This window comes from Salminus brasiliensis, chromosome 17, assembly GCF_030463535.1.
Source record: "Salminus brasiliensis chromosome 17, fSalBra1.hap2, whole genome shotgun sequence".
Lineage (NCBI taxonomy): Eukaryota > Metazoa > Chordata > Actinopteri > Characiformes > Bryconidae > Salminus > Salminus brasiliensis.
In genome coordinates, this window is record NC_132894.1 from 25112659 (window position 1) to 25133157 (window position 20499).

At 39.6% G+C, this 20499-nt stretch overlaps 1 protein-coding gene across 3 annotated transcripts in view; it reads left to right on the plus strand.

Moving 5' to 3' along the window:
• The window catches only part of dennd2b (DENN domain containing 2B), a 55612-nt gene that overhangs the window by 27250 nt on the left and 7863 nt on the right, over positions 1–20499 (plus strand). For all 3 annotated transcript variants that reach the window (XM_072659768.1, XM_072659767.1, XM_072659769.1), the window contains exons 5-14: positions 2498–2643; positions 3355–3570; positions 4503–4599; positions 4719–4763; positions 5396–5580; positions 6198–6307; positions 8228–8297; positions 9721–9798; positions 10987–11127; positions 12324–12472. In XM_072659768.1, the coding sequence (XP_072515869.1) occupies positions 2498–2643; positions 3355–3570; positions 4503–4599; positions 4719–4763; positions 5396–5580; positions 6198–6307; positions 8228–8297; positions 9721–9798; positions 10987–11127; positions 12324–12472 (1237 nt within the window). The remainder of the gene's footprint in view (positions 1–2497; positions 2644–3354; positions 3571–4502; positions 4600–4718; positions 4764–5395; positions 5581–6197; positions 6308–8227; positions 8298–9720; positions 9799–10986; positions 11128–12323; positions 12473–20499) is intronic.

Below are 20499 nucleotides of genomic sequence, written 5' to 3' on the forward strand. Positions count from 1 at the left end.
GGGAGCATGGTGACTCTGGTGCCCTGACAAAGCGTCCATTGTTTCACTGAACACCTCGATTGGTGCTGTGGTTGAACATTTTTTTAAAGGCTGATTAGTTCCAGAGGAATATATGGTCTTTGTGGGTTGTCAGCAGTCCCCAGCCACTGATCCCAGGACTGATGAAGTCAGACCTGAAAGAGGCATCTGTGACTAGTTTCCTGAAGCTTTCCTGCTTCAGACAGTGGTTAGCGGTGGTTAGTGGTTTTTGAGGTAGTGATGGAGGTGAAGAATAAGCCTGAGTTCAGTTCTCGCTCAATAACAAAAAAGTGTCAGTGATTCTTGTAGTTGTGAGCTTTGAATTCAAGCCATAATCAATCAAAGCCATTTCATGTGCATGCTATGATCAATTTGCATTATTGTTTCAAGAATTCTATTCTATTCTATTTTACTTCAGCATTTTTCCAATCTCAGTTGTAGAATACATACACATAGTACTGTGCAATTATTTTAGGCACCTAAGCAAATATTTGAAACAATTTATCCAGACCATACATTTGAAATGTAATTTAGCTTGTAAAACAGAATGAAAATAATCACATTACACTGGGATTTGTTAATGGCGGTTTTGGAAATGCTTAATTAAACCATTGCCACAAAAGAAATATTATATTTTATATTAATGCTATTTGTATTTATTGTAATATAGTTTTTCTTCTTATTAGATCATTTAAGGAAGTACAGGGATGTTTGTGGTCAATAGTTGTATTGTCTCAGACCTCGCAGTGCGAGCAGGTTGTACTTTTGCTGGTGGGACACATTGAGAAGAAACCATAGACTGTTTTTCTATAACAGGACTGTTGAACTAACACTTGCTGTGCACTCAGAAGACAGCTAGGACATAGCCATCTTATTTTCCACGCTGCCTCAGGGATGGTGCTGAGCACATTAGTTTGGTGATGATGGAACTGTCAAATAGATCCTGCAGACTGGCTCAAATTACATTCAACTGTGATGGAAATCTCCTGGAAGACACACTGTGCATGTCAGCTTAGTGCATAAGCTCAATAGCTTCCATTGGAAACAGCTTCCATTTTCTCCTACATGTGGCCATACTCACATAATCACGTTTCTGTTATAAATATCAGTAATCTGTCCAGAAATACTTCTCACATGTATTTAGTATTTACAGGCCTTTCACATCCAGGAATCCGCTTGTTGGATTGATGGATGCACACTGTAGTTTAGTGGTGCCACAAAACGTTTAAACAAAACAAAAACCCTTGCTTTAGAGGAACATTCTGACTACCACATGAATGCCTGCCTCTGCCGTAATGCTCACAAAATGGCTGTGGAAGTTTCAGTGTGCTGTTTTCATTGGTAACATGATATGCATATTGTCTGCTTTCCTGTCTGAACTCTCTGTCCATTTTGCTTTGAAAGCCTGTTGTGTAAACAAGGGTGCAATCACAGTGTGTATGTGTGTGTGAGAGCAATGGGTGTGTGTGTTTGTGTGTTTTGGTGAGTTGTGCCCAATTCTTTCTTTGCGTTAGTTTCTGTAAGCAGAGAAACTAGCTGATTAGTACCCACCAGCACATGAGTGGTCAGAGAGGCGTATCATTTCTGCCAGCATGTTGTCATTACGTTGCTTCATTTGGGAACGTTATAGAGTGCTCTGGGGTGACTGCGGCCCTGTTATTGTCTCTTAGCTTTAATGTTACTGGAATTCTCAGGCAGTCCACCTCTTGAGTGAGATGGAAGAGTGATGATTGTCATTTTTACATTTGCGATGTTAAGCTGTATAGTTTTTGGGTAAAGCTTTTTCTGGGATTTGTGAAAATGTTGGGCTTTGTGTGTCCCTTCCTTCACAGAAAGGCTTTGTTTGTAGTGATCAGCATCTTGGTCACGTCCTTAGGCGAAAGGTTGTTGGCATCTAGATTATATATTGGAATGCAGCTGTTTCAATGTGTCCACATTGTAGACCTGGTTCAAAATGCAGATTGTATTTTTTTTTCTTTTTTTTACCAATAAATCCCAATTCAGTCAAATGTGGAAGATGTAGATCATTTAGTATGCTAAATGTTATTTTTATTGTGCTCATGGGTGTGATGTATGTTTTTTGCTGTGGTTGACAATACTGTGTATTGTGATTACTGAGATGTGTAAACTGATGCTTTGGGACTCTGAACACACATTGGCCTGTCTGAATGCTCTTGTCATCGGCCCTTTGTGCTGGACAAGCAAGGAGTCTTAAGGACCTACATTCAAGAAAAACTACTTTCTTGCACTTGAGCTTCAGGCCAGCCAGAAGCGAACCCAGTTTGACTCATCTGCTGTAGCTGCCCAGTTGGATGCCATTCTTTTCTCCATTCACTCTGTCTTCCCCTTTTACCCCCTGTCTTTGTTCTATACACTTCTTAAAAAGACCCTGTTACCTTTCCTCCTTTTGTGTCTGCTTTTAAGTCGCCAGTGTTTGTTTTTAGTCTGAGCCATGCTCTCTCCCGCCGTTCACTCACAGAGTCTATGAAAGAGAATCCCTATGAGGACGTGGATATGAGGAGAAAAGGCGCAGGCCGCAAGTCTCGGATGTTACCTGAGAGGTCTAACGACTCACTCAACAGGATATGTACCTCCCAGGACAGGAAGTGTACTACACCTCCCCAGGTAATTTCACTTCATTAAGAAATGTTGATTAATTTAGCTTGCCTAAAAGCTTGCCTTATTATTGATTTAACTGAATACTGGTTTGTGAGTTATTATCCTTTTAAAAGGGACAGCATAGTGTAATATTAGACAGATTAAAATCAGCTATAATTAGAAATAGTAACATGAAGTCATTGGTATGCAGAAAGCAGAGCATTTGGTGTAGGTTGTTCCACACTGTAATGAACACATGCCTATATCTGCATCAGTGATGATCTGACCCTATTTGACCCTATCTGACCCTAGTTAATGCAACTTTAGTTAGTTCAGGCTAATCAAAGACATTTTATATGAACAAAAAAAAAATAGTTCTGGAAAAATGGTTATTTGATTCGTGTTCAGTACTGTAGGATACGTCAGCATTAGTGGAAACCCTTTTTTGTTGCTATATAGAAGCCCTTCTGTGCTTTAGTTTCAAGGGTTCTGAGGTTCTATGACCTCTACAGCAGATTCTCCTTCTGTATAAAGAACAGTTTTACTAGGCAAAGAAACAGGTTAGCATTTACATAGTTATTTGTTGAGTGAGTTGTTATGGCTCCTTTTTAAACCATTGCTTTTACTAAGGAACTCGTAACTTGTGCACCTGTAGATGGTCTAGGAACTATAACGCCCCCTGTATAGTGCACGGTTTTGGATACAGACAAATGTTTTTCCTTTCTTCACTGCCTCCAGCTCCCGTCTAAACCAAGCAGTCAGTCCTTGCGGCTTCCAGGCCCCGCTGACAGAAAGAGCCACCGCTTGTCCCGCTTGTCTAAGCGGCACAGTCACGATGACATGTTGCTTCTGCCCCAGCTGGGCATGGCCTCGCCCTCCTGCGGGTTGCTGGATGACAGCCGGAGTACTGCCAGTGAGACAATGGCCTCCCGCAGACAGAAACGGGTGCCCAAGGTAGGGTGGAGCAACACTAAAATTATTATGCCAGTTAATGTGTTCTATTTACAGTTTAATATATGCACACTGCAAGATAACTGCAAAGTTAATACAAAGTTACATTCAAATGTGTTCGATTTTGTTCACAGTGGTCATCATCAATATAATAAAAGGAAATATGTAGCAGTACTGTAGGTTGTTTTACCGCCTGTGTCTTATTTTGTGGAAGCAGATGTTTCTGGCACAGTCCATTTTAATGCTCATAAATATTAGCTGTAAGGTAAAAAAGGAAGGAAAAAACATGGAACTCATTACTCAAATTCACGTAACTGCACCAAACAGGGCGCCATTCCACTCTCAGTGTTCTTGCCCTCAAGGACTGAAAGATTAACTTTCACTGTTTTTCCTAAGCTAGATATTGGATCAGTAGTTGTAGCTGAAATGAGCACAGTAGGCGTTTCATTAAATAGTTATCAACAGTCCCATCAAATGAGTTAAATATCTGCATTTCATTTTTAGATATTTTGATATGAGGCAGCACATAAATGCTATTTTCAGTAGTGTTTCAGTAACATGTAGTTGTTTTGTTTTTTTGGGCATTGGGGGTTTCAGGATTGTGGATGTAGACCTTGCCTCTTGAATGGTTTTTTAAGTCATTTTTACAGTATAAAGAATCATGCCAACACAGTATATAATAATGACAACATCTTCTGAATTATATTTGTGGGCAGTGCCAGAGGTTCAGTGGTAGAATGAGTCATGACCATAACCACAATGTTAGAGGTTTAAATCTCTTCAAGAGACACCAAAGAAACAAAATTAAGTGTAAGAGATTTACAGGCTTTAATTCCCCATACCCTGTCACAGGATTTAAGAAGTGTTCCTATGACTCATTTTAGATTCTACCCACATTCCTACTTTGTTCACCAGTATATTTTTTTCCTCATCAGGTGGTGCAAAGAATAAACTCTATCTACTGTACAAAAAGAGGCAAGAAGAGACTAAAGAAACTCTCACTCACCAATATAGAGACTGCTTCTCTGAGAGGTAGAAATTTTTACTCATAATCTATCAGCCTTCCTGAAAGTGCCCCATAGGTCTATTCTCAGTTCAAACAAGGTTTGGCCAGACTGCCCTTTGACAGGTTGTTCTTTTTCTGTTTACAGATGACAACAGTGAGAGTGAGAGTGACTCTGATGACAGGTTTAAAGGTAAGGGGTCAGCACAAGCAGCTGAATAATGATGCCTGAGGGACGGTTTGTTTTGTTTTAATGTTTTTCATTCTACAGTTGTCAAAGCTTTTGTTCCTCAGTTCATCTAACTGTACATGACCCTGACTGTGAACATCACAAATATCATGTCTCCAGAAAGTTCCTGTTATCAGGAACATACTGACAGCTATGTCCCACATCATTTGCTAGTGACAATTATATAAAGTAGTATATTACATACATTTTCACATCTATATATTTTTTATGTGCCAGTATACGAGCTTGATCAAGTCAAGTCAAATCAAGTGGGTTTTTGTTGTCATTTCGACTATAAACTGGGCATTTTTTCGTGCCATCCAACATTTTCAGTTTGTGTTTTTCTATTTAAATGGTGTGACACGGTGTTCAGGCTTACGGTCATGGAGCTTAGGGTTCATACTTAACACATTTTCTGACTCAGTGTATCCTATTCATACCCAAAATCTACCACAGAAGTACATTTAACTTTTTTGTCAACTATTACTGGTATTAAGTATTGTATAAAATGAGCTAGACTCATATTTTATGGTTCTTGGGCTAAATTAAACACATGTCTTTAGTTTGAGTCACTGTGGCTCTGTGTGCTTCCTCAGCTCACACTCAGAGGCTGCTGAAGTTACAGTCCATCCTACGCCGCGCACCTAGCTATCGCACGCTGGAGCTACAGCTCATCGAATGGCAGGAGCGGGAGCTGTTTGAGTACTTTGTAGTGGTGTCACTGAAGAAGAAGCCCACTAAAAACTCCTACACACCTGAGGTCACCTATCAGTTTCCCAAGGTAATATTTTCTGAGAAGGAGAATAATGCTGTTGGCATTATTTTGGTACCATTTGCCTGGCTTCAGAAAATAGTATAACATAATTGCAGAGATGGCACATGGAAAAAAAGAAAACAGTCTAATGTGTTTAATAATTCCGCTGGTATCAGAATCCCACATTATCATAGAGTGGTTACTGATCATATAGTGGATTTTATTTCTGTAGAGTGCTTTGTTTTAGTCCATGCTTGATAGGATGCATTGGCTTTTCTTTTATATCTGAAAATGTATAAGAGACTTATTGACACTAAGCAGTGTTGCCAGGAGACTGTTGCCCCTGCCAGCAATTGTTTAGTTATCCCGAAATGGGGATTTAATTAGCTTAGATGCGGTTCAGTGACGGCATCCCCTTGAGAAACTGAAAATATGTTGGCTGTCTGCCAGCTTGAGGGTCGACCCTAATGACGTCATCATCTTGAATTGGAATAGTGGCGCACTGGGGACGAGGAAGGGAGAATGACCTTGAGTGGGAGATGACCGTTCCAAACATATTTCACATAGCATTGGTGGGGGAGCTGTAGTGGGACAGCAAAAAGTTGGTTTTGCCTGATTTATGTCCTTTTGTCTTATTTCTTCAGCTTGAGAGGCCCACCAAGCAGATGAGAGAGGCTGAACAGCGTCTCAAAGCCATCCCCCAGTTCTGCTTCCCAGACGCCAAGGACTGGAGCCCTGTGTCTGAGTATAGCAGGTATTACCCCCCCAGTACCAGCCAATCAATCTCTCTCCGTCACTGCCTACATACACTGTGTGCAGAATTATTAGGCAAATGAGTATTTTGATCACATCATCCTTTTTATACATGTTGTCCTACTCCAAGCTCTATAGGCTTGAAAGCCAACTACCAATCAAGTAAATCAGGTGATGTGCATCTCTGTAATGAGAATGGGTGTGGTCTAATGACATCAACACCCTATATAAGGTGTGCTTAATTATTAGGCAGCTTCCTTTCCTTTGGTAAAATGGGTCAGAAGAGAGATTTGACGGACTCTGAAAAGTCAAAAATTGTGAGATGTCTTGCAGAGGGATGCAGCAGTCTTGAAATTGCGAAACTTTTGAAGCGTGATCACCGAACAATCAAGCGTTTCATGGCAAATAGCCAACAGGGTCGCAAGAAACGTGTTCAAGCGTGAAGCTGCCAAGATGCCATTTGCCACCAGTTTTGCCATATTTCAGAGCTGCAACGTTACTGGAGTATCAAAAAGCACAAGGTGTGTGATACTCAGGGACATGGCCAAGGTAAGGAAGGCTGAAAAACGACCACCTTTGAACAAGAAACATAAGATAAAACGTCAAGACTGGGCCAAGAAGATATCTTAAGACTGATTTTTCTAAGGTTTTATGGACTGATGAAATGCGAGTGACTCTTGATGGGCCAGATGGATGGGCCCGAGGCTGGATCAGTAAAGGGCAGAGAGCTCCACTACGACTCAGATGCCAGCAAGGTGGAGGTGGGGTACTGGTATATACTGGTATCATCAAAGATGAACTTGTGGGACCGTTTCGGGTTGAGGATGGTGTGAAGCTCAACTCCCAGACCTACTGCCGGTTTCTGGAAGACACCTTCTTTAAGCAGTGGTACAGAAAGAAGTCGGTATCGTTCAAGAAAAACATGATTTTCATGCAGGACAATGCTCCATCACATGCATCCAAATACTCCACAGCGTGGCTGGCCAGTAAGGGTCTAAAAGAAGAAAAAATGATGACATGGCCCCCTTGTTCACCTGATCTGAACCCCACAGAGAACCTGTGGTCCCTCATGAAATGTGAGATCTACAGGGAGGGAAAACAGTACACCTCTCTGAACAGTGTCTGCTGCACGCAATGTTGATCGTAAACAGATCAAGCAACTGACAGAATCTATGGATGGAAGGCTTTTGAGTGTCATCGTAAAGAAAAGTGGCTATATTGGTCACTGATTTGTTTTTGGTTTTGTTTTTAAATGTCAGAAATGTTTATTTCTAAATTTTGTGTTATATTGGTTTACCTGGTGAAAATAAACAAGTGAGATGGGTATATATTTGTTTTTTATTAAGTTGCCTAATAATTCTGCACAGTAATAGTTACCTGCACAAACAGATATCCTCCAGATAGCCCACTCCAACTTCCAAAAATATTAAGCTTTGATATTTATGAGTCTTTTGGGTTGATTGAGAACATAGTTGTTCAATAATAAAAAGAATCCTGACTAACCACTGAAAGTCTTTCTTCTGCTTGACTGCCTCTTTTCCAAAAGCACAGTCAAGGTTTGAGGTGAGAGCCATTATGCCCTTCAAATGACTTTACCATGTGTTTAGCCAGAAATTACGCTTTTGGGATTTATGTTTATTTACTGTTACTTAAACTTGTCAAATATGCCAGTGGTTTTTCCACCCCATTCATAATTAGCCTGTAAATACTCTGTGTATCCTTATAAAAAAATCTAACTGCATGTAGTCTCCAGTAGGCCGTACTTGTACTCTACTTTGGTTCTTCTGCATGGTCCAGAGTGGTGTTACCTTTCCCCACACTTCTTATGCCTCTTAACTAAGCCACCAGCATCAACAGCATTTGTATTCTACTGGGTTGGCTTTTCCCCCTGAAAAAAAAGGATCTGTTTGTTTTGGTGCAGTGAAACATTCTCCTTCATGCTGACTGGAGAAGATGGCAGTCGGCGCTTTGGGTACTGCAGGCGGCTCCTGGTACGTCCCTGTTCACCTCATTATTTCCTCTTTCTCTGCTCCATTTGTTTGGCGCTGTGTGTTTGGTTTAGGTTTTCTACACTCCTGAAACTACACATATATCGCATGTTGCGTCATTATAATTATAGGGTGAGACCATGAATGAAGTTTAAATGACGACTGGTCAGCCACTTCAATGGGAGTTGGGCTGTATCTTTTACTTTCTTTGTTTTTTGCTTGAAAAGAAGCAGCTGCTCATAAACATGTGCCCCCTTTGTTTATTGGCACTTTCGCAGGAGAAGAACGAAAAGAGGGAGCCACGAAACGTTTGATAGGGAAAGATGCAGAAAGTTGTTCTCTTTTGCAGTGTTATGGGGCTTCTCGGTTTTCAGTTTGTTGTCTACAAGCTGTGAGTTAAGGATCTCATCAGTAAAGGCAAACTCTTTAAAATCTTGCAGTGTGATGTGCTTCTGTGTGTGACAAGTTTCCGTTTGTGAGTTTATATCAAAGCATGAAAAATTGTATATCTATACATTATGTGCCACTGTGGATGTTTCTGAATCCATATCAAAACAACTGTGTTTATCACACTTCTCAAAATCAGTGCAGAAGCAATATCTATCTTTCATACAGTATGATCAGATAGCAAGTAGAACTACTCTTGCCCAGAGACATTTGATTAAAAAATGGACCTTGAGTGCTGACATTTCTTTTGGAGTAGCTGTGGATGTCCCATTTGAGAGCAGGCTTGTGGTAAACTTTTTGCATGGAGGAAGTCCAGGGGCTGGCATGAGGGCAGCATTCCTTAGGATTTCAGCCCAGCTCCACATGCTTGACTTAATCATCTATTTGTAAAAAGGCAGCAGAGGAGAATTGCATACCTAATATGGAGAAGTGGAATCGAAAATTCCTTTGTGTCTTTGTGTGTGTGTGTTGAAAAACTCTTCTTACAACCTGACTGGTTTCTCTGGAAAAGGCTAGGCTTTGAATGTTTTGCGAACTGTGTATGACTAATCATTAACTTTGTGTGACTGCACCTGTTATTTGCTTAGAGGGGAAGACTCATCCTGAATACTGTCTGTTCTTTCAGACAATGGGTTGTTATATCTGTGTGAAAATAATGTGTAACTATGAAGACATTTCATAAAATTTAGTCAGGGCCAGTGTAGTCTTAAGAAGAGAGGCGTTAATGTCTTCACATTTTACAAAAAAACTCAACAGGTCCATTTAAACAGCAGGTAAACTGTGGCACACCTAAACCCATTAATGTGGTTTGTACTGTTTGTATTATGCTCTAGAGAGTCCTATTCTGTTGGTAATACTTATCTACTTAAAGTAGCTTAATGCACTTATTAGAAGTGGTGTCCACAAACATTTGGACATATAGCATATGTTGTTACATGCTCTTTGGCATTTCATGTGTTTGATCTGTCCTCTTATGCAGCCAAGCGGGAAAGGGCCACGCCTTCCAGAGGTGTATTGTGTCATCAGCAGGCTGGGATGTTTTGACCTGTTCTCCAAGGTGAGTTCATATTCATGTTTCCTCACTACTCAACCTGGTGAGGACAGCCACAGTTATGGCCTGAGGCCATACAGAAAACAATGTATGACAACATATTTGTTCTCATGGGCAGTACAGATTAAATGTTAAAATGTTTGCGCTTAAGATAACACCTGTAACACGTCAGTGAGGCTCAAGTCAGGACTTGCTCTGAGGATGTGCTGTGTTTTGAGTGTTTAGCCTAAATCACAGCATAAGAAAGGTTCCAGTTAAGTGTTGATTAGATTGAACAGGGCTGACAGTAATTAAACATGGCTGTGTCTAGTTTAATTGATCCAAATGAACATTTTCATCATTATCATTCATAACTACGCTTATCTGTTACAATTTCAGAGTAGGTAACATTTTTTTGTTCAAAAAATTAAATTACCTTACATTGACAATATCATTTTGTTTAAAGATCTGAAACCAGATCAAATTAATCAACTAAATGTGTGACAAATATGCAAAAATAGTAGAAATCAGAAGAGGGCAAGTACCTTTTCCTGGCACTGTATCTACTCCTGCTTTAGGGACTTATTTGGCTATGTGTCACATTTTTGTATTGGAGTTCACAGATCTGGATCTTGTTTGAGTAAAGCCAGTCCTGTCATCCATTGTCATCCTGGTCTGCATAAACCTTGTTTTAATCTCTCTCCCTCTGTATTATCCTGCTGTAATTGTTCCCTCATCTTGCATCTTGTTTACGTGAACGTAAAACAAGAGTTTTTGTGTCTGGTCTTCTTTATTTCTTCATAAATCTACTCTTTCAGAACTGTCAGTAACTCAGACTACTGCAAGTTTAAGGAAAATCAGCATCACAGTCACCATAATTCATGTTATTGGGTGTTCAGGGAGACTGTAAGATTGCTGTGGGAAAAATCATGACAGCTTTAAATAAGAAGTACAAGAACCTAACCCATATTGAGAAATACTAATCAGATTTTAGAAAATTGTTCCTGGAGTGATTCTTTTTGAGACATATTCTATCAAAAGTAAGGTTGGAATGACCAGTTGGGATGATGAAACATGCACTTTATATGTGAAAATAAGCAGACACACTATGTATACCGATCCGGTAAAGCTAGCAGCAAAGCCACACTCCATGTTATTCACAGCACAAGGTCCACCACTTAAAGGTCTGACATCAATCTGGTAACCTTTTTCCAGATCCTGGATGAAGTGGAAAGGAGGAGAGGGATCTCAGCAGCGTTAGTCTACCCCTTCATGCGCAGCTTGATGGAGTCTCCATTCCCAGCTCCTGGCAAAACTATCAAAGTCAAAACCTTCCTGCCTGGTGCAGGAAATGAGGTCAGATTTTTACCGACCCTCATCATAACACAAACATCCCCATTAGGGTTCACAATATGTCATTCTTTAATTCTGAATGTCTTTTGGTATCCTGTTATCACTAAGATGTGCAAAATTCAGATGAGTGTCAATCACTGAATGTTTAAGTTTGTGCTGTAAGTATTGTAACCAGTCACAGGCATTCACATGATCCAACAAATCTATTTTTGTCAAAAATAATGCTGGCCAGTTCTTAACTACAACACATGTAGCGATCACAAAGGTTATATTGCCAATATATGTGTGAGTACAGATGTATTAAAAATATACATCAATAAGCCAAATGCTTTTTGTCTTTAGCATATTACCACCTGTCTGATATGCTATTGGTTCCCCACATATGACAGCTCACTTTACAAGGCATCTGAATTCATAAGACATTAGCAGCAGGCATCTGTAAACAAGACCTGTTGCTCCTGCACATCACATATGTGGTCGTCTATGTGATATGAATGAAAATAGGACTTTTCAGCCCTTTTCCCTTTCTCTCAGGTTCAGTTCTGATGCTAACATTTTCATTTTAGATGCTTTTAATGGTAGACAGGAGTTAGCATGGGCACTCACAACATTCAGCACAAACATTTTTGTAACTTGCCTTTCTGTCGATTTGGACCAGACAGGATAGCATTCTGTGCTCTCTGACATTCTGCTCTGAAGTTGTTGTGTGCCATAAGTATTTGCTGTCTGTCCACAAGTATTTGACCCTTGTCAAAGTTGCTCAGGTCCTCCAGGCTGTACATTTCTCCTGCATCCACAACGTCAATGACAAAAGTTACTGTCTAACATTTATCCCAGAACTTGACATGACCATTCTTACAAGATAAACAGTTCTGTTCACGTTATCTATAATAATGTTAATAATGTCATAATGTTTTAGCACATTGGTGTGTGTTTGAGCACTAACCAAATTTTACTACTACTTCCTTAAATTCACCTTTTAATACTTTTCAATGGTAGATTGCTAATTAGCTGAAAGGAATATTTTTGTCAATGTCTTATTCCTTTTAAGTTTTTCAAATATTGCAATATAGATAGATAGAGAGACAGATAGATGGACATTTCTACCTTCTAGTCTATGTCCGGAATAAATAGAAAAAAACAAGACAAATGGTGATAAAGTTAATAAGTTTGATTGCTATTTTATGTTCTTTCTAAAGGTGATTGAACTAAGGAGGCCCATGGACTCCAGGCTGGAGCATGTGGATTTTGAAAGCCTCTTCAGCTGTCTTAGTGTGAGACAAGTAGTACGTGTCTTCGCCTCACTGCTTCTGGAGCGCAGGGTCATCTTTGTGGCTGATAAGCTCAGGTAAGAAATCCTTGACCTGGCTTTATGACCTTAACATCGATTCACTGTTGACTTGGCCGTGGCTGTGATTTGTGGGGAAAGTGTGAAGATCCTATGTAGCATTACATTACATGCTCGATGGCCTCTCAAAGCTCTTCCTTCTTCAGACCAAACATGGTCAAATAATCCTCCACAACTGAGCTGGGCTTCTAAAAACATGTCGACCACTGTGACAAGCAGCAGTATGAGAGCAGGCTTAGAGCAGATGTTCTCAATAATGGCCTTTTCTCTGATGTGCAATGTCACATCCATTTTTCCATGCCCTAACATCACTTGAATCCATTTAATGATGTATTAATGTGGTCTCTTTTTTTTAGCTTTTAGCTTGGATTGGTTTCAGAAGAAGGGGCAAACATAGTTCCATATTAGTAACTCCAGGACTGCTGAATTTGTGAATGGAATACCAACCATAGCCTCAGTACGATAATTCCACCACAGATTGAACATAGAATGGCCAACTTCAGTGTCTCGACCCAGTTAGTCTGTCAGTTTTTCTGTGTCCACCCAGGACATCTGCTTAATAGCTGCTTTCCACTGTGGTTTTGGGCAGCAAGGACCTGATGGCTGCTTTTGCAGGCCACTGCTAAATTAATCAGGGGAGGCATCTCTGAACCGCACCCGCCGCTGCCCCAGTCAAACGAAGGCCAAAACTCCCAAGGGTGGCTTGTTGATCTGGATGTGGAAGTGGGTCAGGGCAGAGCCAGGGGGTATGGTCCCTGGCAGGTCCCAGGACGCTGGGCAGGGGCGGATGGAATAAAGAGCAGCATCCCCTAGGGCTCCAGTGGACCCCCTCCCCCAATGTACAAGCTCAGTCACGGAAGCCTGTGGGAGGGCTGCGGGGCACATTGGGGTGTGAGTTATTTGTGAAAATCTAATCTCCACAAATCAGTGGCTAGTTTAAACAAACAGCAACAGGGGGGAACCTGGGGCATGCAGTGACTGTGAAGGGAAGGAATGTACTTCCTGTGTGTGTGTGTGTGTGTGTGTGTGTGTGTCGGTGTGTGCGTGTGTGTGCACTTCTGCTCTCTGATAAGTGACCTCAATGTCACTGGGTGACTGACGGAGGCATTCTGCGTGTCAAAACATGCTTGTTTAAATAACACTTTATGGTATATCAATGAACCACATGGAGTGAACCACAAGTAATTAAAAAAAGTCTGAAATTGAACTACATTTACATTTATGGCATTTAGCAGACGCTCTTATCCAGAGCGACTTACAAGGTGGGCCAATGTAGTGTTAGGAGTCTTGCCCAGGGACTCTTATTGGTGTAGCGCAGCATAGTCACCCAGACTGGGAATCGAACCCTGGTCTCCCACATGGTGTTATCTGTTGCGCCACACCAACCACAACTAATACCCAAACAGTATTGTGATCAGTCACTGTCCAATATATCAGCAGTTTGGTGTTACAGCAGCTTTTTAGAAACATGTATTCCGTACTGTGATTCTTTAGTGTTGTGATTAGACATGGGACAATATCAATTTTACTTTTCATATATTGCTACGATATTGAAAAATTGAGTACCAGCACCACCAATACCATTCTACTTTTTATTTAAAGTAATACTGTTTTAGAATTTGGACTTCTTAAACACATACTCTGTCACATTAGCCACACAACTTTTGCAAAGCTGTTTCTCTTCATCTTTTATTAAATTGAGGAATTGCCTAGCCATGAATGCCTGCTTCTGTTGGGTTAATGTTAGGCTATGTGTGGCTAATGTTATTACTAGCATTAGGCTGATAATTGACTCTATCGAATATTGTGATGATTTAAATAAGTGAACATACAAATTATCCTTTTTTCATGATTTTTATTTTTTTCTTTCACTTTATTTAACCGTTGTACAGTTGCTGTAATCTTTAGGTCCATGGTTATGTCTATGACATAACAGAGTTGCTAGTTAGCATTTTTCTGCAAACATGCTGTGCTAGCTAATCTAATGTTACAGTGTAACAGTGTTAAATTGTGTCTGAATCAGGATCACATATATATATATATACAGTGGGAAAAAAGTATTTAGTCAGTCACCAATTGTGCAAGTTCTCCCACTTAACTGTAATTGACATCATAGGTAGACCTCAACTATGGGACCTCAACTATACTTATTTTCCACCATTATTTGCAAATAAATTCTTTAAAAATCAGACAATGTGATTTTCAGAATTTTTTTTCTCATTTTGTCTCTCATAGTTGAGGTCTACCTATGATGTCAATTACAGGCCTCTCATCTTTTTAAGTGGGAGAACTTGCACATTTGGTGACTGACTAAATAATTTTTTTCCCCACTGTAGTTTATGTAATAAACATTTATTTCAAACATGATCATAAGACAAAAATAATTTGTCTAAATGTACATTAACGTCCAAACTTCTTTTATAACCCGCTTTATTTTACTTTACATTATGTTACAAGTTTGTTTGAATCAATTGAATCAATATTATGTCAGTATCAGCACCAATACCGGCACTTAAGTACATTAGCATATCAATCAAAAAGGACACTGGTAACATGGAGCAGTACTTTATGTGAGCAACATTATTTTACATTTGAGGCAAGCAGTAGCTAAAATGTATATTTTGAGGGGTTGCTAAGCTGAAAAGGCTATTAAATGACTGCAACAATATGTGCAGACAAAATGTAACAGTACTCCTAGCATGCAATTTTTTTTTTTTTTGACCCATTTTATTTTTTAATACATTTTAGTAACCCACTTATTCATAACTCTCCCTAGCACTAGCAATGCTCCTGACACCAGGAGGGAAAGCACTTCACCCATGTCCTCTCCAATACATGTGAAACCAGCCACTGCCACACATGAAGTTGTAAATAAAGCTTAGTACCACTATGCTTTCTTACTTGTAGGTAGAAGGTTTCTTCACCTGACAGTTTTTATTTTTTCATGTCTTTGATATCTTTAAAATGTGAAAATATATATATATATTTATACCTATTAGCAAATACCCATTGATCAGGTATCAGACATTAAAAGGTGGTATGAGTGCATGCATAGTTGCAACCAATTTTTTGAAAGTTCTGTTTAATTTTACAAAACAGTATCTGGCACTGTGCCATTTCTTTTTGTAGTGTAGGTTATTCATTTCGTTTAGATATTTCATGGCAAAACATAATGGTAAAGACATCCAAAACCCCTAGAATGTCCTTTGTGACTAAACCCACTTTAGGTTTGAGTTTTGAACCAGCTTACTCTACTGAGCACACACCCCTTTAACATAATAGCTGGATTTCTGGGTGCAATCTTGTGAACTCTGACACACATGGGTTGGGCACTGTTCAAAACAGGATAGGCGAACAGGTAGTATGTGTGTCCAGACTTAGGCCTGGGTGGATATATACACAGTGCTGGACTCTCTCCTCTGTCCCCCTTTCTCCCACATTATTGGCATAACTACTGCTCCCCATGGGAAAGCCCACTGTAACACAGTCCCAGCACTCCCTGCCAACAGTGAATGATGTATGCCTATGTGGCCTGTAATGTATATTCACTGCTTAAGATCTGACAAAAGAAAACTCATTCCATGTTAGGAAAAGTGCTCTCAGAGCTTTTCAGGCTCATTCTTAACCCTTTCCATGCTTCATAGGCTGTAAAGCATTGTGAAACATTAGTGGACCTAAGGCTGCGTCTTGTAGCACTCAGGAACTCTCCCCAGCGTATCTTCAGTGCTTGAACTTTTGCATCAGCCGTGCTATTGCTAGAAGAAATCAGCTGCCCATCCAGACAGTGAAACGCAGCCAAGCAGATGAGTCAGCTCCTGCTGGGGGAAACACGGCTTGGGTTCTCAGTGTAATAAATCCACCCGCCACATTGTCATACAGGGATTACTTAACTAGGCCCACTTGAAATAACTGCTCCAGTCTTCTTGCTTATGCTGCTCTTTCTCCTCATGCTTTGAGCGGTTGTTTGAAGACAGGAAAGGGTTAACCTCATGCGTGTTGACTGGTTTTGATCTGCCTGCGCTACGTCTAAATGACTTTCCCTGGCCCGCAGCAGTAGATTGTGGGTGTAGATGCTTGCCTTTTGGGTGAGAAGTGTTCATTTGAAGTATAGGAGTTGTTAGACACAGAGAGGTCAACCTTTGTGGCAATCTTGCCACAGACTGTATAGAATTACTCTCATACAGGATTATGTTGCTTTTTTGCATTTGCCACACAATAACCATCTAGTTAAAAGACCCTTAACAAACTTTCTGTTGTTCTAGAAGATGTTGCACAATATTAGATACTGCTTTTTTGATGTTAAGAAGATATTTAGCATTCTGAAGCACTTTGTGTTGTACAACTTGTGAAAACACATGCTTAGTAGCTCTTACAGGATACAGCTGAACTCACAAGCCTCTTTAGCCAGAGGCCAAACAGCTGACGATCTCATAACCTCTATAAAAAACTGTAACATTGCCATCATAATTCTCCCCTGTTGAGTCTGGAAGACTATATAGTAGCATTGAGCATTTTGGTTCAGAGGAGAGCATTTCATTCTCACCTGTGAACTACTTCTGCTGCAAATGTTCTATAAGGGAGTTGCTGGAGAAATTTTAGCAGTATATATGTATATAAATAGTCGTCTAAAAATGTTTGGACAACCTTTACAGCAGGTCTTATATAGAAAACAGTAATTGTGGAATGCGCAAAATAGTCAGACACTACATTAAGTCAGTTACACCACATTTAGCAGATATCTAATTTTTTGGTAGCCACCCAAGAGTCTTTCTATTCTTGTTTCCACTTACCCTAGTTATATTCTTGGACTATTCTGAATGCACAACATCTACTACTACTAGCACTATTCTAATCTACTGACAGATGTTTAATGATAAAGTCAGGGTAATATAAGGTACATTCCAAAAGCTACAGCTTGCTTTTTCTAAGAAGTTCATGGTGGGTTTAGGGGTATGGATTTTCCATTGTAGAAGCCATTCTCTTTTCAGTTTTAGTTTCTTGACTAACAGTGTCACACTTTCTAGACACAATTTGCTGATATTTTTTAGACTCTATTTTTCCATGTACCTGTGCAATGTTTCCTTTGCGACTGGCTGCAACACAACTCCAAAGCATAATAGATCCACCCCATGCTTAACAGTTGGCAACGTGTTATTTTTTATCAAATGCTCAAACATACAGGTACCTTTGGCAATTGTGGCCTGTGTCCCAATACTTTTGTCCAATTGTCCAACAATTAGAATTTATTATATTGTATATAATTAATAATGGCATTTTAATGTAACCAAATTAAAAATAACTTTAGTAACAGTTGCAAGAAAAAAATGTTATTTAGTTGCCTGCAGAGGTTGTTTCTGCTGTGGAATATGTAGTCAGATTTCACAATTTTTACAGTATTTGAATTAGTATGGCATTGTGTATAAGACTGGCTTCCAGGTATGGAATTGTTGCCTACACAAGATAACTGTGTTGGAAAAGCAATCCTTGTGTGCTGACGTTAGCACGCTAGTTCTTTTTTACTTTTACTTTGACACACATATAAACATCAGCTGTCTTTATAACCCGACTGAACCACAGAGGCTTGAGCTAAGCAACACTGACAGCCTAGGTAGGTTTGCCTGTGGCTAGGCTTTTAAAACTTTATCCTTTGCGTACCCTGTTTTAACATGCCACAGTTAAGACTGGAGCTAGATACTTCCAAGAACACTATATGCATTGTGGCCCAACCAGTATGAAATACTTTGTAAGCAATGGCCGATTTTACCCAGTTTAAGGAGATCTAAGTTCTGTGAGATCTAAGTTCTAAGTTCTAAGTGATCTACCAATACAGTTGTAGAATTCAGTTGTTGTAAATTGTTCTGAATTATTATTGTTGTTAAGATGATTATCTTTTTTACCACTAAGGGTGTTTTTTTTATACCTCACAGCTTTGGTTAGATTAAAACCAACCCTGGTGTGACTGCTCTGTTAAAGTATGAACGCTGCCTTTTGAATTCTGGTCCGGTTTGTTTGAAGTATGGACACAATACAAATCAAAGGCATCTGAACAAACCAAACGCAGGACGTGATGTCATAAGATCGGTGTGTTATTCTCGCAGCTAGAGTTGAGCATGGGTAAGTCTCTGTGCAGACCTGCCCACACTCTGCTTTAGCTTCTTCTGCCTAGTGCTTTAGTTTAGCTTCTGAGTCGCTAACAACACACTACAGTTGTGTGGATCAAGCAGGACCCGTGGACACACCCGTCTTGTGCAGACCTCTACTTGCAGTCTTCTGTCATGTGGGCGTCATATGTTACCTTTTTCCCCTTTTGGTTTGATTGCAAATTTGTCAATTTGGACTCAAATTTAATAATGTATCATTTTCTTGCTTGGTCTGGAAAATGAGCAGTACATTTTGAAGCTTTTACGAATGTTAACTTACTACAATAATCAATACATGAAAAAATACATCGATGTGTATATACAGGGTATATGATATTATATATGATATATATTGTTATTATCTACATAGCTAATAGAATGTGGTTCATTTGTAGTGTTTTTAAAGGTCATTTCTTGGTCTCTCTGTCAAACAAAGACCGCACCATTCTTTTGTTCTTGAGCTGTGAAAGTGGAACTGTAGATGGCTCTTATAATTATAGGAGGATTTGATCTCTAGTATAATGTTTACACACCACTTTCGGTTGTTGATTTCATTTCTAATTCTCTCTTCAGCCGGAGCTGATTTGGCCCTGCTAGTTTATTTTCGTTGTCTTTGTATACTTGGGCTTGTGGCAGTAGGGGACAGGGGGAGAGAGGGTCAGCCACTGTCAACAACCCGTGGACCGTGAGAAGGACAGCGTGCTATTTGTAACTTTGGTGCTTAGATCCAGCTGCGAGATCTCACAAGTTCCTTCTAACATCAGACCAATTTAGGACATGAAGGAGCACGTTTGGCTGTTTTGAATACTCCCTTAAAATGTACCCTTTCAGTGAATTGGTGTGATAATTACTTTCTTTTATTGGTCTCTCTTACAGTAGAAAACCATTTATGCCCATTTCTGTACATTTATGCTATGTAAATTATTTATATATTTCAAATGAAGTGTTTCTAAAGGCTTTCTTTGCATACTTTGCATAATTTGTTGCAGTTTACAGTTGTATTATGTGGCCTTTAAAATTATTACTACATCCATTGAGTTGTTAGATCATTAAATTTCTAATATAATCATATATAATTATAATTTGTCATGTCATGTTTCAAACAAAATGAGCTGTTTTGAATTAGGAATATGCCACTTATGTGATGTGAGTAATGATAAAAAATGTGCAAAATTAAAAACATTACAGTGGCAGTATATTACATTTTTCCTTTCGTAATTATTCCCCCAACCCACAGATACAGTCATGTAAAAAATGTTAGGACACCCTACAGGGAACTGGTTTCTGAACTTGTCACCTTGTGACTTGTCACCCTGCTCATGGGTTTTCATGTCTGATTAAAAGCGACACCCCTAGGTTTTTCTAAAGTCATGCCAGTTTAGCAAGTAACAAGCTAATCCCACAACTAGGACAAAGGTAAAGAGGATGGAAAGGTCTTTCCCCAGCATTGTTGGCATAATGTCATTTGTTGTTTTATCATATTACTGTGAAGCTTCATCTCTAACCGGGATTGTGGGTTCTGTCCAATGAAGAATTTGAGTCTATGCCCCCAGTAAACTGTTCTTTTGTTCCTGTCATCTTGTAGAGTCCCATCCTCTGGTGGCAACATGTCATTCTCTTTTTATCCTTTCCTTTTTCGTCTTAGACAGAATACAGCTCATAGCAGCTAGATTTCACCTTGTATGTGGGACAGTGACTAGCATGGCCTCCAGAAGAATGTGTCATAAGAAGATAAACTACTCCCACTCTGTGATATAAAATTGATTGTCACAGAATACTTTTGACCTCTGTTTGCTCTCAGAAATACAAATGTACTTATCATCCCTCACTTATGGAACTGATCAATTAAATTTTGTTATATAGTGTGAAATACCCTGCAGAAGCCTG